Genomic DNA, 15,636 nt, shown 5'->3' with positions numbered 1-15,636 from the left:
CATTTCATTCAAGCACGGTTGTATCCTACATTTTATTCCTACCTGCTAGGAATGGTTTAGTAAAGTGACAAAAATAAATTACGTAAAAAATAAATATTTTCTCTAACACTTACAAGGCTAATATAAAGTACACAGGTTTGTTTTAAAAACTCACATTGGATGGCACACTGACACATTGAAAGCAACTGATGACAGACAGACATTTTAAATCATAGACGTGATTAAGGGCAGTACCGTTAACTTTATTGCTGCCAGGCCATACACTAGGTAGTAATAAGCCTCTCACTCCAAAGGTGCATATGGGTGGATGGGCCATTAACGACCTTGCTATTAGCGGCTAGCGTAGCCCTCTCCCAGGATAGGGAAGTACAGAAGCTGGAAGTATCTGGAAGGAGCGTCCTTAGGTTCAGATGTCATTGGAGGGAGTTCCCTTGCTTTTGCGGCCAGGCAGTGGGAAGGCAGACTTGCTCTGTGGCTGTGTGAGGCGGCTGGTGAGCATCGTGAAGGGCTCGATGAGGGAGGTGCGCTCTGTCACGCTCACCTCCCACAGCTTGACCTTCTCCCCCCGCGCCCACTGCTGCGCTGCTTCCTGGTCCACCTGCCGACGCTCGCGCAGGTCTGTCTTGTTCCCCAGCACGATGACGGTCACCTGCACCGGAGGAGAGAGAGAGAGAGAGAGAGAGAGAGAGAGAGAGAGAGAGAGAGAGAGAGAGAGAGAGAGAGAGAGAGGAGATTAAAGACTAAACTAGCAAACTACAGTTTGAGGTTATGCGTTGTAATGTCGTCTGTCAGTGGGCTGAACAAAAAAAAACATCAATGAAAACTGAATGAATAAAAAACAAATCACATAATCAGATGAGAATTTCACATGACCTCTTTTTTGTCTCTGGACTTCTCTATTTCCTTCTTGAGAACATCCACTTTTTTGAACGACTCCAAACTGTCCACACTGTAGACGAGCACAAAGCCATCAGCCACGGAGTAGTAGTGCTTGGGCAGGTCCAGGCCGTCGTGGAGCCCCCTGGTGTCGTAGAGTCGTAGCTGTTCCTTCACGCCGCGGTCTGTCTCCACGGAGGCCACATACACGTCCTCCTGGGTTTCGTTCGATTCTGAGCCTGCAACAGATAACATGTCATCCGTCAATCATTGAGTTAATCGGTCTGCAAAGGCAGGGTCAGCTAACTAATAACATCAGCGCACAGGTCGTACCCATTAATTCTGAGGAGTAGCGATGTTGAATAAAGTTGCATAGTTAAATAAATAAGAGAGGAGCACTGATTTGTCAATAAAAATAAACAATGACTGTCAGTCCCCTTTGTTAGCGTGGCACTGACCCGAAAACCCACGTACGTGGTACCACACTGCGAGTTAACCAGAGTCTGTCGCTTGAGCCAGGCAAGATTATAGTAGATCATCTTTGCACTATCACTATTCGCAGTTCTGGTTAGATGGTCAACAGCATTTCGTTGTCTGGTACTTGTATTCTTCAACGACAATAAAGTTGAATCTGATCTAATCTAGCCTAATACACGAGGCTGTTCTTTCCATCTCACACACAATCAACTCACCGACTGCGTGATTGCCATACAAGAGCTGTTCCAGGATGGCAGTTTTTCCAACAGATGCCAAACCACACACCACAACTTTGCAGCCTTTCCCCATTTCGACCAGGAACCTGCATTGATCAAAGGTGTGCGGCAGAACGTCAGATACGCCAGCAGCAGCAGAATAATTGAGCCCTCTTTAAACATGGTAATCATTCACTCTGAAAGCATTCTCATCAGATGAGGACACGGTGGCAGCAGCTTACTACAATACCATCGACAAAGCAAACCAGTTAAAAAACAGAACACAAAGTGGCTTCACGTACAAGCTTGCTGAGGGTGAGAGCTACACTAACCACCTCAATAAGCAAGCTATCGAGCTATCCATTTCTCGAGATACTATTAATAACGTAGCCTAAAAGCAATACCTTAGTTCGGAGGCTGACCAATTCGGCCGAAATGCAGAGGTCAGTTACTGCAGCTCTGAGCTAACTCTCTATGCGGTTATGTTAGCTCCACACAGCATCACCAGCCATCCTTCTTCACAGGCTGGAGTAGTGGAAGGACGTCTTATCAACAAGGAAGTTGACACGAATATTTTTGCGCATGCGTTATTATTGGTTAATATAGTTAATATATAATACAGAATAAATAGAATAGCAGTATTTTCAGTCATAATTTCTCTTGTTGATTTCGATTAAAATTGTGCGTACCTTAAAAGAGACTGTCTTGCTTTTTAAACCCCAAGGACTCCATTGTTTGTCTTTTCTTGTCAGAAGAATTTGTAAATAAATTATGTATAGCTCTATCATGTTTAAACAATAATAATACTTATTATTATAATTATAATTATTATAGTGTTGTCAAATTATTATAGTGTTGTCAAATGTAATTCCTTGAGCAAGACAGAGAAATGAAATGGATATGCATGCCTGTCATGGGACCCAATACACGCTTCATTGTTTACGTTATTGTTGGTTTACCCACATGTATAACTCACTTACAAAAAATACGTTCGACTATGGTTCATTCACGACTTCCGTCGCAATCTATAGAAAAAACTAAATATTGCCATTATGTGGTTGATACTACAATTCCCAGGCAACGCAGCGCGTTTTACAGGAACTCGGACTTGACGTTATCATAAAGCATGCTGGGTACGTTGACCCTTTCTTTCCGGCTGGTACGCCATCATGTAAGCGAGCATTTTTCGTATTTCCCTATGTGCAATCCAACTAAAATCTTCCATTAAACATTATCATCTGACTGTTATATTGTGGGTGTATTATAATTACTATTTAGGTACTGTTGTTGTACCTTCATTTCTACATTGTTATGTTTGTATAAGTATATTTTGAACGGTTTACCCATACAAGTGCACTGGCACTGAGCTGCTATCGTCTCGCCGTACTCACTGACCGGGGTTTTGTGAATTGAGTACTGGACATACATTGAGCTAAAGTTTGAATGATGTGGTAGTCTTGCCACTTTTAGTGGTATTTATGCACCAAACACTGACTGTCCGTTCGCCTACTGCTGAACAACTTGTTTCTTGCTTGTTTAGTTATCTACATGGTTACGAAGTGTAAGCATGGCCTAGTCACGTTAGCCTTCTCCGCTAGTGACAGTCTTCCGCCATGGCGAGATGAAGCAGAAGCTGCACCAAATACCTAGCTAACACAGCCATACATTCCAGCTCGTGCATGCGTTAGGATGTATTTTATCACCGGAGTGTTGACGTTCATTGCCAGCTATCGATAGTTGCTGTTATTTAGCCACTCGTTGTAAACAATGTGACTGCATTTAGCTAGCTAGGCAGCGAAATGGCTCCGAACCGTAGCATTGCTAACATGTTGTTTCCATATGATTTTTTTGTTAGCTGATCCAACATGGGAGCGTACAAGTATATGCAGGAGTTATGGCGCAAGAAGCAGTCCGATGTGATGCGCTTCCTGCTGCGAGTCCGTTGCTGGCAGTACCGTCAACTGTCCGGTCTCCACCGTGCGCCTAGACCCACCAGACCCGACAAGGCCCGCAGACTGGGGTACAAGGCAAAGCAAGGTGCGTTTGGTCTTGTTCAAATACTGTCAGGATGTAACTTTATGGCGAATGCACATGGTTTGCAGTGACAACTGTGTTGTACTGTACTGCATTATGCATGTGTCATTGTTGTAGTCATTATTATAAGTCAGATCGCTCCTTAAATGCTGTATGGAAAGTTGAATATCAGACAACTTAGTGTAGGCATATGTTTGGGATGTTGGTTCATTCTGTTCAACATCCTTCTTGATTTGAGTTGTATAACTGTCAAAGTAATGTTTTGCCTGTGCAGACCTTCCTTTGCAAAGTCATTACGTTGACAGTTATACAACTCAAATCAAGAAGGATGTTGAACAGAATGAACCAACATCTTCCCAAACATATGCCTACACTAAGTTGATTGATGTAAACTTTTCATACAGCATGAGTGGGTGTATTAATTTTATTTTTTTATTTTTTTAAAGACTACATTGGCTGAGCATTAGGCTGTTACTGACCTTAGATCTCTCCATATGACAGGTTATGTCATCTACCGTGTCCGTGTGCGCCGTGGAGGCCGCAAGAAGCCTGTGCCCAAGGGTGCCACCTATGGCAAGCCCGTCCACCATGGTGTCAACCAGATCAAGTTCGCCCGCAGCCTGCAGTCCACCGCTGAGGTAAGTCCACTTGTACTGTTTTCTTGTGGTCCAGAGCTGCAGAAGGACTGGTCAGGCCTGAAATGGACAGATGCTCTATTCCTAGCCTGAGCAGACCTCACAAATGTACAGGTAGAGACTGAGGCTCCCCTATGTTCTGGATCGGGTAACGCTAAGACCGCCCGTATGACGATTATCCTGTGAATCCCTACGTAGCCAACACAGGAAACCTCAGACCCTGCATACGTACAATGGCGGTCTGCTCTGGCTATTCCATTCCCAATTGACCCCTTGCCCCTATCCTGTGGTGTACAATAATATCAATATCATATCAACTTGCTCTCTGCAACGCTTGGTGGCATTTCAGCGTCTCGTTCACTCATTTGTCACTTTAGATACAGAAGTGTGTTGGTGGCAGCTGCTGCCCGGCTGGTATTCAACCTCCCCAAATACTCGCATGTCACCCCTCTCCTTCGCACCCTGCACTGGCTCCCGATAGCAGCTCGCATCAGATTCAAGACCCTGGTGCTTGCATACCAGGCAGCTAAAGGGACAGCCCCTGCCTACCTGAAGGAAATGGTAACCCCCCAAACCCCTGCCCGCTCACTCCGTTCCTCCACCTCGGCTGGCCGACTGGCCCCACCTCCTCTACACAGCTGGCTCCCCGCTGGTGGAATGAGCTCCCCACGGCCGTCAGAACGGCAGAGTCACTACCCATCTTCCGTCGTAGACTGAAGACCCATCTCTTCAGGTTACATCTTAACTGCTCCTCCTGAGACATCTTTTGACCCTCACCACTACGTCTCCTAAAGACACCCGCTTTTCCCTCTACTGTGTCCCTAAGAACTTCTACTGCCCCCCTTGTACTGTTTCTCAGTTTCTCCAGTAAAAAAAAAAAAACGTTTTAGTAGAAGGCGATAATAGGGAGAAGGTTTTTCCTTCTATCAGTGGCCCCGGGCCCGAGCTAGAGTACTCTTCCTGCAACGAATAGTGGACTGCTGATTCACATGCTTAGTATTCAAATGTATTGATTGTAAGTCGCTTTGGAATAAGGCGTCTGCTAAATGCCAAAAATGTAAATGTAAATGTAAATGGCAGGTATCTTGGAATCATTCCATTGAAACTGGCACTTGCCGATGGCACTTCTTATCGAAGGTTTTATTTGTAACTGTTAAGTTGATTTAGACAAATGTACCTATTCTAAGTCGCTTTGGATGAACGGGTTTGCTTAATTACTTGAATGAAAATTATGATTACTGGTATTCCTAGATTTCTTGTAAATTTTTGCCCACCAATATTCCTGCATTCAACTGGAGCTGCATCCCACAATACGGTTACTATCCGCTTGTTAAGTCGTGACGTGTTTCCGGGTCCAACGTTGGCTGAGGCGCTGTCTTCGAAATGCCGAAATAATAATAATTAATTATATTTATATAGCGCTTTTCCGAGGCTCAAATACCCTGACAATATGGAGAAAACGGGAAAGTATTGCGTCCCTTGTTGTATGAATAGATCCGAGTCTAAAAAACGATTAAACTGTCATTCTACCGCTGTAGTTCACTGGTACTCTGGTGCGGGGAATTTCTGGTTAGGCCCCGGAAATGGCTAAACGTCACTTTGACGTCAGACTTAACAACCGGATTGTAAACCTCTTACTCCAAATTGCCCATTTCAGCTCAAATAATCAAGCCTACTTTCTGCAACTGGGTTGCAGTTCGACACAGTTCATATACAAACTGAGTCAATCATGCTTTACGTGTTGGCCCTAAATGTCCAGTCAGTGTAAAGTCTTAGTTGATACAGTTTGCTTTTGTCATGGTATTGTTTATGTTTTGAGTCTCAGCATGACTTGACCCGCTTGTTCTGTTGTAACAGGAGCGTGCTGGCCGCCACTGCGGAGGCCTGCGAGTCCTGGCTTCATACTGGGTGGGAGAAGACTCCACCTACAAATTTTTCGAGGTGATCCTTGTCGACATCTTCCACAAGGCCATCAGACGCAACCCAGACACCCAATGGATCACAAAGGCAGTGCACAAGCACAGAGAGATGCGTGGTCTGACATCCGCAGGCAAGAAGAGTCGCGGCCTGGGCAAGGGCCACAAGTTCCACCTGTCTATTGGTGGTTCCCGTCGCGCAGCCTGGAGGAGACGCAACACCATGCAGCTGCACCGTTATCGTTAAACTGCGATCTAGGTGTCTGTACATTTAGAAAAATAAACATGCCTTTTTATGGTGATGATGATATTTGGTATGTGAGATTTTGTGAGTTTTATATGGTCTGTTAAACTACGGGTGGTATTCCATCAATTTCGCTAAAAGAAAATCCAGGCTTTTTTTTCCATGTCAAGATTTCTTAAAATAAGGCTGGATTTTTGTTAAATCGTGTGAGATTTATCAGATTAAGCCTGGATTTTCCTTAAGTGATGTTAATGTGATGCGAATGATTCAGGGTGACCACAAAGTGGAATAAATATGAGTGGTCAAATATGACGGCTCGAAGTGTGCTATGAGCATTTTTGACTACCCCAGAAACAATGGGTGTAATTGATCCAAGGGAGGGTTCCAATTACATACATCTAAGGATTGACCTCTAGGCTTGTGCTGGGAGTGCTCCAACAATGTGTTTGGGTAATGTGAAGATGGATTAAGGGTGTATGAGGGTTCATAGTGTTGGTAGACAATATTTGCCAACATAGTAGTAGTATGACATGTAGACAAGCAGAGTTTGTGATCTTTAGGACCCAGTTCCAAACTTTTTATCTGCATCAGAATGATCCTGATTCTTTTTTGCAATCCTGGTGAGTATTCCATCAATGTCGTTGAAGGAAAATCTAGGCTTATTCTGATATATCTTGTGAGAGTTAACAAAAAAGCCAGGATTTTCCTTTAACAACATTGATGGAATACCCACCAGGACCCTACCCAATCCAGTATCTATCTGGCTGATTGAGTCGTATAGGGGAAATCAATCTGATCCTGGAGAGCAAAAAAGAATCTGGATCATTCTGATCCAGATTAAATGTGTTGAAACAACTGCGTCCGGGGGCCAATTCTTCATACTATAAGACCCAGGTAATATTGATCTTGTGTTGTACTTTTCTTCCCAAAGAACCTATAAGGCAATTTAATTATGAACAATTCTAGGCCTACATATTATTGATTTCAAAACACAGTAAGGTGTTAATATCCTTTGTGAAAACACTTACAAGAGTCTTCTTGCTGATGGTAACGGCAACACTGAAGTAACTGACGATGGAAGGTTGATAGAGGAGTTCTCAAGTGGGCACCCGCCTTCCTCAACGTTTTGTTAATGGGCCCACAACGTCTCCGAAGGGTTCAACAGTGATAAATGGCGACCCAGAAACTGAGAAACAACCCCTCTGTGTCATCCTGGCCTGTTACTTCGGGGCCCAGCAGGGGGTTTGCCTCTTCATCATCAGCCACCGGCTACTTCTCTCTGCTGCCTCCAACACAGCTTTGATGGTTAAGCGCAGGCTCTGAGAGAGAGAGAGAGAGAGTACATAGAGGTGCGTGCAGTGTGTGCAGGCTCTATGCCTTTTACCAGTGGCGGACTCAGGCTGTTTGAAGAGCAGGGGCGAAAAGAAAAAAAGGGCACCTACTGCACAACATGGGACCCCATCAGTGCACATGGTCAAGTTTAGACCATTGGAAGGGCAGCCAATAGGGCACATCCTCTAATTTTGCCACTCAAAAGGGCACTTTAGTGCGATGTTTTTCAACTGTGGGGGCACATGGTCAAGTTTAGACCATTGGAGGGGAACCAATAGGGCACATCCTCTAATTTTCGCCACTCAAAAGGGCATTTTTGCCACTCAAAAGGGCATTTTTGCCACTCAAAAGGGCACTTAAGCGAGACGTTTTTCAACTGTGGGGGCACCAGGAGGGGCAGTCGCCCCCTGCCCCCCACTGAGTCCGCCAGTGCCCCTCTGTGATCTCTGCTCATATTAAACACCGGCTTACTGTACAGAAATCTTAGAATAGGAGTGATTGAAGAGAAGGCAAGTCGAAACAGGAACAAACACTTATTTAGCTGATCTTCCTGCCATGACACCATGGCCTCCTGTATTCTCTCTGGCAAACCTATGGAAACACCTTTATACAAATCCCACTGGTCAATATTGAAATCCTATGACATGCTGTTTGCATAGACATAGTATCTATTAAACTGTCTACCACATAATTCTTACCTGCAGAACCGGTGCTGTCTGTCCTGGTGGTCTTCATTCCAGAAGCCCCCTGAAACCCATTGTTCTCTCTTTCTTTAGGACATTTCTGCTTTATTGGGGAGAGAGACGATGGCTTGAATCAAACCAGGCACCCATCGCAATAATGACGGTATGCACATTAGTGTCCACTTAAGCGCCCCCCATGAAAAAAATGTCTATGCCAATTATATACCACCAAAGGAGTGACATCATATCTGGAAGATGAATTCATCTAGAGATGAATTGCTGTTTAGAAAAAGAAGGGGTATGAGCAACTGTAGACACACCAGTGGAGGCTGGTGACTTCCAGAATTGAGGAGGCCAAATTTTTTTCCGCTTGCTCGCTTCACTCGCGATGGAATGTTCCCTGTTCTTCTTATCTGTCTTTGTTAAAAATTATTAATTTGTGTTTGGCGGTACTGAAGGGATTGGGACACTCTCAGGATGGTGGATGAAGCAGCTTTTATTGCCTGCACAATGGGTCATCAAATAAACAAAACAATTGGCATGAATCTCTGGTCCGCCTGCAGCAGCTATTGTCCCTTCTGCTCAGGCTCACAACATTCACCACAACATACTACATACAATCAATGACATGTCAAAAGCACTCAAACACTATGTCAATCAGACACACAACATACAATTCAGAACAATACTTCATCCATTTCTAATATTTATCCTGCAGAACAGCACTCATACACGCGTGTGGCGGAAAAAGGTACTACACAGAGGCCAGGCCTCCTCTGCCCACCCATTTTCAGTGATTTGGCCAATCACATATTGCCATGAAAAAAATTGCATTACATTGACTTCTATGAGAAACGATAGTTATGGAGATAGACTCCAGTTCTATGAGTGGAGCGGAGCCCCATAGGGGAGCTCTGCTCCTATTGGTTTACCCGCTACCTAAAGTAGCCAATGACTGAATTTTTCAATGCCTGCGCCCGCCTGGGGTGCTATATAAAGGGGTGTACTTCGCTACCTCATTCTCCCAAACATACAAAACAGCCGGGTTGAACGAGTCGAAGTGGGCCAGCAGCCCTATGGGGCTCCGCTCCACTCATAGAACTGGAGTCTATCTCCATAACTATCGTTCTATATCGTGGAGCTCCGCCCCATAGGGGAGCTCTGCTCCTATTGGTTTAGGCGGAGCGAACGAGGCCAAATGTACCCCCACTGAGACTATTAATCCGTAAAACAATCTCAGCGGCACCCGGAGCTGACCACTGATGTTGGTTCAAGACAACCTTAAAAAGTTGGCCCAACCCACACGAGTCTGCTCCACTGATCTAGCCCTTACGTGAGCACGCAGGGTTGTAGATCTAACGGAACATGTCCTGGAGGAGGGTCCCCTCCCCAGGCACATCCGTAATCATCCTGACAGCACTTGAATAGCATCCCCAACCAGGGTAATCCAAGTGCCATCCCCACTACATCAGTCCTCAGCAAACTGATGACAGAGTGAGAAAAGGATGAGGAAGAAATATCACTTACCTAACCCTTACGTTGGGTTGTTGATCTAACAGACATGTCCTGGAGGAGGGTCCCCTCCCCAGGCACATCCGTATTCATCCTGACAGCACTTGAATAGAATCCCCATGACCAGGGTAATCCAAGTGCCCTTCCCACAACATCAGTCATCAGCAAAACTGAGGACAGAATGAGAAAGGATTGAGGAAGAATATCACTGACCTAACCCTTACGTGAGCACGTAGGGTTGTAGATCTAACGGAACATGTCCTGGAGGAGGGTCCCCTCCCCAGGCACATCCGTAATCATCCTGACAGCACTTGAATAGAATCCCCAACCAGGGTGATCCAAGTGCTTTCCCCACTACATCAGTCATCAGCAAAACTGAGGACAGAATGAGAAAAGGATGCGGAAGAAATATCACTGATCTAACCCTTACGTGAGCACGTAGGGTTGTTGATCTAACGGAACATGTCCTGGAGGAGGGTCCCCTCCCCAGGCACATCCGTATTCATCCTGACAACACTTGAATAGAATCCCCATGACCAGGGTAATCCAAGTGCCTTCCCACTACATCAGTCATCAGCAAAACTGAGGACAGAATGAGAAAAGGATGAGGAAGAATATCTTTCAAGTAATACCGTACAAAAAGTGATGGCGACGACCAAGACGCCGCCTCACATATCTCCTCCACTCCCACTCCCCTGAGAATGGCCACTGATGTGGCCATGCCCCTGGTGGAATGAGCCCGAATGCCAGTCGGCACGGGCTGCCCCTTCGATTCGTATGCGAGGCTAAAGCCTCGCAAATCCAATGGGACAGCCTCTGCTTCGAGAGTGGTGCCCCGGCTTTCTGTCCGCCGTAGCAGATCAGAAGCTGGGGAGAAGATCTCAGTCCTGCCGTGCGCTTCACATATTGTGCCAACGCGCGCACCGGACATAGACAATGTAAACGCCTCTCCCTCTCTCCGTCGTGAGGAGGAGGAAAAAAAAAAAAAAAAAGGCGCTCAGAGCACAGCTCTGAAAACCTAAACCCACGATTAACCTTAGGGATAAAAACCGGGTTAGGGCGTAACACAGCTTTTGTTTTGTCATCAGATATGATCAAACAATCTGCCCGTGTCGAGAGAGCACATAAATCACTCACTCGCTTAGCCGTAGTCAAGGCGAGGAGCTGACTCGTCTTGAGAGACAATAAACGCAACGACACAGTGTCAATGGGTTCGAATGGGGCACGCACAGCGCCTCTAGCACAATCGACAGGTCCCATTTTGGCATTAGAGTCCTATGAGGGCGTCTAAGCCTACACACTCCAGTCAAAAAACGCTTAACCAGCGAATGACTGAACAGTGTCGTTGTCGCAAAACCCTCATGACAAGCTGAGATGGCAGCCGCGTAAACTTTAATAGTTCTCGCCGCCAATCCCTTGTCAAACAGCGACTGTAAGAAGCACAAGAACGTTTCGACCCGACAGCAGACTGGGTCAACGTCCTGTCCCCTACACTGTGTAAACACTCGCCAGCGCGCCGCATATCCCTTTGCAGTGGATTGCGCACGCGCACTCTGAATGGTCTGAATGACCGCGTCTGTCAGACCCCTGCGTTCTAACAAATCCCTCTCAGTAACCAGGCCATGAGGGGCCCCCCATCATAGGCGGCCCCCTCACCAAGCCTCTGACTTGAGAGAGTGCATCTTGTCGATGAGGTATGGGCCATGGGCCCTCTACCAACATCTCCATCAGTTCCGGAAACCACGGGGCTCCGGGACGGTCCGGGGCTACAAGAATTAACTCAAGCCTCTCTGACCTCACTCGTGCCAACAGTGGGAGGATAGATGTCAGGGGTGGGAACGCGTATAACAGGACCCTCGGCCATGGATGGTGTGCGAATGTATCGACTCCCAATGGCGGGTTGTCCTGTTCGCGCAGACCGCAGGGAGAACCAAAGGTGACACTGCGCATTCGTCCGTGACGCAAACAGAACCACTTCTGCTTGCCCGAACCATGCCCAAATCAGCGACACAATGGAGGGTGCTCACCTCCAGTCGTCGTCCCTCGGGCCTCCCCGTGATAACAGATCTGCTCCTTCGTTGAGCAGACCTGGAATGTGGAGAGCTTTCAGCGAACTCAGGCGACTCCGCGCGCGATGGCGCGCGGGTCTCTCCAGTAGCACAGGTCGGTTTTAACCGATCTCTGTATTACAATCAACCTGCGACGGCGTCTCACTGGAATCAGTCGCAGTCCTGCGAACCGCCTCTGCAGTCCGCGCATGTGTAACAGGCCTAGGGGACCACTACATGGGCTGTAGACATCAGTCCTAGTAAAAACCTCCTTGACAGAGCGGTGATCGTATTTGTCACTCGACACACCCGGAGAGCTGACGTCAGTGTCGCTCTCCGTGGTGCCGATAAACTGGCCTTCATCTCGGCAGTATCCAACTGAATGCCTAGATAGGAAAACTGTTGAGCCGGCCACGGAGCACTCTCTGTCCAGTTTACAGCTAACCCCAGCTGAGTGAGGTGCTGCACCAGTGAGGTTGCGTCCCGAATGGCTCGATTTGGGCATTGGGCCAAGACCAGTAGGTCGTCGAGATATGCTAATATGCGTATCTCGTTTCGCCTCAGTGGTTCGAGTGCTGTCTGCACGCATTCGGAGAAAATTCGAGGAGCAAGCGTGTACCCGAAGGACAGGCGCGTGTACTCGTAAACCTTCCCTTGGAAAGTAAAAACGTAGGAATTTCCTGTGCCACTCTGTGATTGGCACACGAAATACGCGACCCTCAGGTATCTACGAAAGGGGCGTTTCGCCACTCTCTCGTTGAGGACCCTAAATCTAGTCTGGGTCTCATGTCTCCCGAATTCTTTGGGACAAGGAAATATGAGGAGTACCACCTCATGTCCCACTGGTCCCTCGGAACCAATGTCACAGCGTCCTTTGGTAGGAGATTCGTAATCTCCTCCTGGAGCGCACCTGTCTTTATCGGGCAGGACAACAAACAGTCTCTCTCATGCCCCTGAAGGGCGGAGGAGGCTGAATGAACTGTAGTGCATATCCCCTCCTCAATGTCCTGTCTAGTCAGCCCGACAGAATACCTGTCCCTTCTAGCCATTCTGCATAACGCAACAACAGCGGCTGGACCGTCTGTTGTGGTGCAGTCGACAGAAAAAACTAGAATTTCTGTATGATCCCAGCCGCCGCTGTACACCGAGGAGGTGGCACAGCCCAAGGCGGGGTCATTTCGAAGGGATGGGCTGCCGTCTGTAAAGAGTGTTTGTTATGTAACAATGCTCTTTATTGACGCAGGTTTAGTATGCCTGATAATCAAAGAACCGGCCGCACGCTCACGAGCTGGGCCAGGTCCTGATAGACATGGAGGGGTTTTTGATGTACATAACGACCCCTCTATACGGCTACAGACAGGGGTGTTTAACCTCTACTGTGTCGTGATAGGGGTAAAAAACGTTAGGCAGAGAGCTGGTCACACGCTAGTAAGCTGGTCCAGTCTCCGCCCTTGTTTCTAACCGGTAGCGATTGGACCACGCCCTGACAAGGCAGGTGGGTCACCGCTCTGGTAGATAACAGTCCCTCTATACGGCGACATACAGGGGTGTTTAACCCGCTTCGTGTCGTGATAGGGGTAAGCCTGTTAGGCAGAGAACTGGCCACACGCCGGTAAGCTGGGCCCGTCTCTACTGTTATGCAGAAAACTGGCCACACGCCGGTAAGCTGGGCCAGTCTCCGTCTTGTTTCTAATCGGTAGCGATCCGACCACACTCTGACAAGGCAGGTGGGTCTCCGCTCTGGTAGATTGCATGGAAAAAACCCCCTTTACTGAAAAAGTAATGTGGGGATTTACCCTCTTTTGCCTCTTTATTTTTTTGAGGTAGGAACAACTGGTGGGGGTCATCACCGACCCTCCCGCCAGTGAAAGCGGTGGCGGGGTCATTACCGAACCCCCGCCAGTCACGCATTCCTCTTGCGTTTACCCCCACGCCATGCTGTGGGGGGGTTACGCTGCCGTGGGGGGCCGAAGCGGGCACCCTCGGTGGTCGGCGGCGGAGGCTGGGAAGCCTGAGTAGGGTATGGCGCCCTCGGCAGAGGCGGAGTCCACCCTGCATTACGCCGCGCCCTCCGTTTCGCAGTCGCCGTCACTGACGGTCTACCTGCGGAAGAAGAAGAAGAGGTGGAAGGTCGCTGAAGAGGGAGGTGTCTGGCCAGGTGCTTTTTAGCCTCCTCCATCGCGGCCAGGCGCTTCGTCATGGTATCCATGGCGGGACCGAATAGCCCTTGTCGCTCTATTGGAGCATTCAGCAGGGCCATCCGGTCCGCCCCGGTCATGGTGGTAAGAGACAGCCACATTTGCCGCTGCTGTACCACCGCATTTGCCATCAGGCGACCTCCACAGGTCGCGACGCCCTGGGCCAGGTGCATCGTCGCTGCACTGAGCTTGCTCAGGAGCTCCGTCTCCGCCGCAGACAGACCGTCGGGTCGGTCTGCGGTGAGCTTCGCAATGGCAGCGGTAAACATGGCGATGTTATTTGCCGCCGCTGCCGCCTGGGCACCGAGAGCGTAGCTCTTGTCCACCAGGGTGGCGTTAAATTTGTCACGCTGGTTAGGCAGCGTGGGTTTCTTGGGCACCGACCAAGCGCTGGACCCCGGCACCAAGTAGGCCGCCAGCGCTGGTTCGAGCGGTGGGGAGCCATTGGTCATCCCCTCCGCGAGTCCCTCCACTCTAGTAAAGGGCAGGAACGCCTTTACCGGCGCCCTGCTTGTGAGTGGTTCCCTCCACGTGTCCTCCACAAACTTATCCAAGCCTGGGAGGACAGCGTTAGGAGATTGGTCCTGTCGTTTCGCCCTCCCCCCGTAAAACAATTCCTTCTCCCAGAAGGACTCCGTCGTTGGGGGAGGGGAGGCAGGACGGGGGATCCCCAACACATCCGCCGCAGCTTCCAGGAGGCCCTGGAAGTCGTGGTGGAGTGATGGGGGGGCGATGGCGGGGAGCTCGTGAGCCTCTACCTGCCGCTCGCCCTCATCAGAGCTCTCTGACCCTGACACCGACGCCGACCACCCAGCTGGCTGAGGGCGGTTTGGTATCAGGGCTGGCTGATCGGGCGGGACCGTCCCTACTCGGGGAGTCGCCCGCCCAGAACGCCGCTCTGGGGCCTGTCCGGACGTATCATCGGCAGAGTTATCCGAGTCGGATAGCATCTCCGAGATAGCGCCCGTCAGGGGAACGCTCTCCTTGAACCAGGCCATCCTCCTACTCCTGTCCTCGACGGAAAGGAGAGAGCAGGGGAGGCAGCTGGGGGAGGCGACCAACGCCGCCTCGGCATGTTCGGGGCCGAGGCAGACGTGGCAGTAGTCGTGTCCGTCCTCCGCTGCTAGTGAGCGGCAGCGGCAGGAGTCCCGGAAAAACTTCTTTATCGGCGGCGGCGGACGATCCATCTCGAAGGGAAAGGCTGGCGGGTCCTCCAGTCTAGTAGTCTTCCTTCTCAGTCTTCAGATTCAACCCGTGCTGAACTTTTTGGGAGAATGAGGTAGCGAAGTACACCCCTTTATATAGCACCCCAGGCGGGCGCAGGCATTGAAAAATTCAGTCATTGGCTACTTTAGGTAGCGGGTAAACCAATAGGAGCAGAGCTCCCCTATGGGGCGGAGCTCCACGATATAGAACCACTTTCCGACAGGAGGCCTGGCCTCCGTGTAGTACCTTTTTCCGCCACA

The 15,636-nt window shown here is 48.9% G+C and overlaps 2 protein-coding genes across 2 annotated transcripts; one reads left to right on the top strand and one right to left on the bottom strand.

Annotated features, from left to right (window-relative positions):
* Window positions 1–16: 16 nt before the first annotated feature.
* nkiras1 (NFKB inhibitor interacting Ras-like 1) lies at window positions 17–2,096 on the bottom strand. Its single transcript, XM_080532813.1, has 4 exons — window positions 1,973–2,096; window positions 1,569–1,675; window positions 874–1,115; window positions 17–649 (listed from the first exon to the last, which is right to left on the bottom strand). The coding sequence occupies exons 2-4, from the start codon at window positions 1,660–1,662 to the stop codon at window positions 407–409; spliced, it is 579 nt and encodes a 192-aa protein (XP_080388939.1). The 5' UTR covers window positions 1,663–1,675; window positions 1,973–2,096; the 3' UTR covers window positions 17–406.
* A 600-nt stretch (window positions 2,097–2,696) lies between these two features.
* rpl15 (ribosomal protein L15) lies at window positions 2,697–6,463 on the top strand. Its single transcript, XM_080530611.1, has 4 exons — window positions 2,697–2,739; window positions 3,424–3,605; window positions 4,104–4,240; window positions 6,095–6,463. The coding sequence occupies exons 2-4, from the start codon at window positions 3,434–3,436 to the stop codon at window positions 6,398–6,400; spliced, it is 615 nt and encodes a 204-aa protein (XP_080386737.1). The 5' UTR covers window positions 2,697–2,739; window positions 3,424–3,433; the 3' UTR covers window positions 6,401–6,463.
* The last annotated feature ends 9,173 nt before the right edge of the window (window positions 6,464–15,636 follow it).

The sequence above is a fragment of the Nansenia antarctica genome (assembly GCF_963989245.1).
Source record: "Nansenia antarctica genome assembly, chromosome: 5".
NCBI classification, from domain to species: Eukaryota; Metazoa; Chordata; class Actinopteri; order Argentiniformes; family Microstomatidae; genus Nansenia; species Nansenia antarctica.
This window is presented reverse-complemented; position numbering and strand designations above follow the sequence as displayed.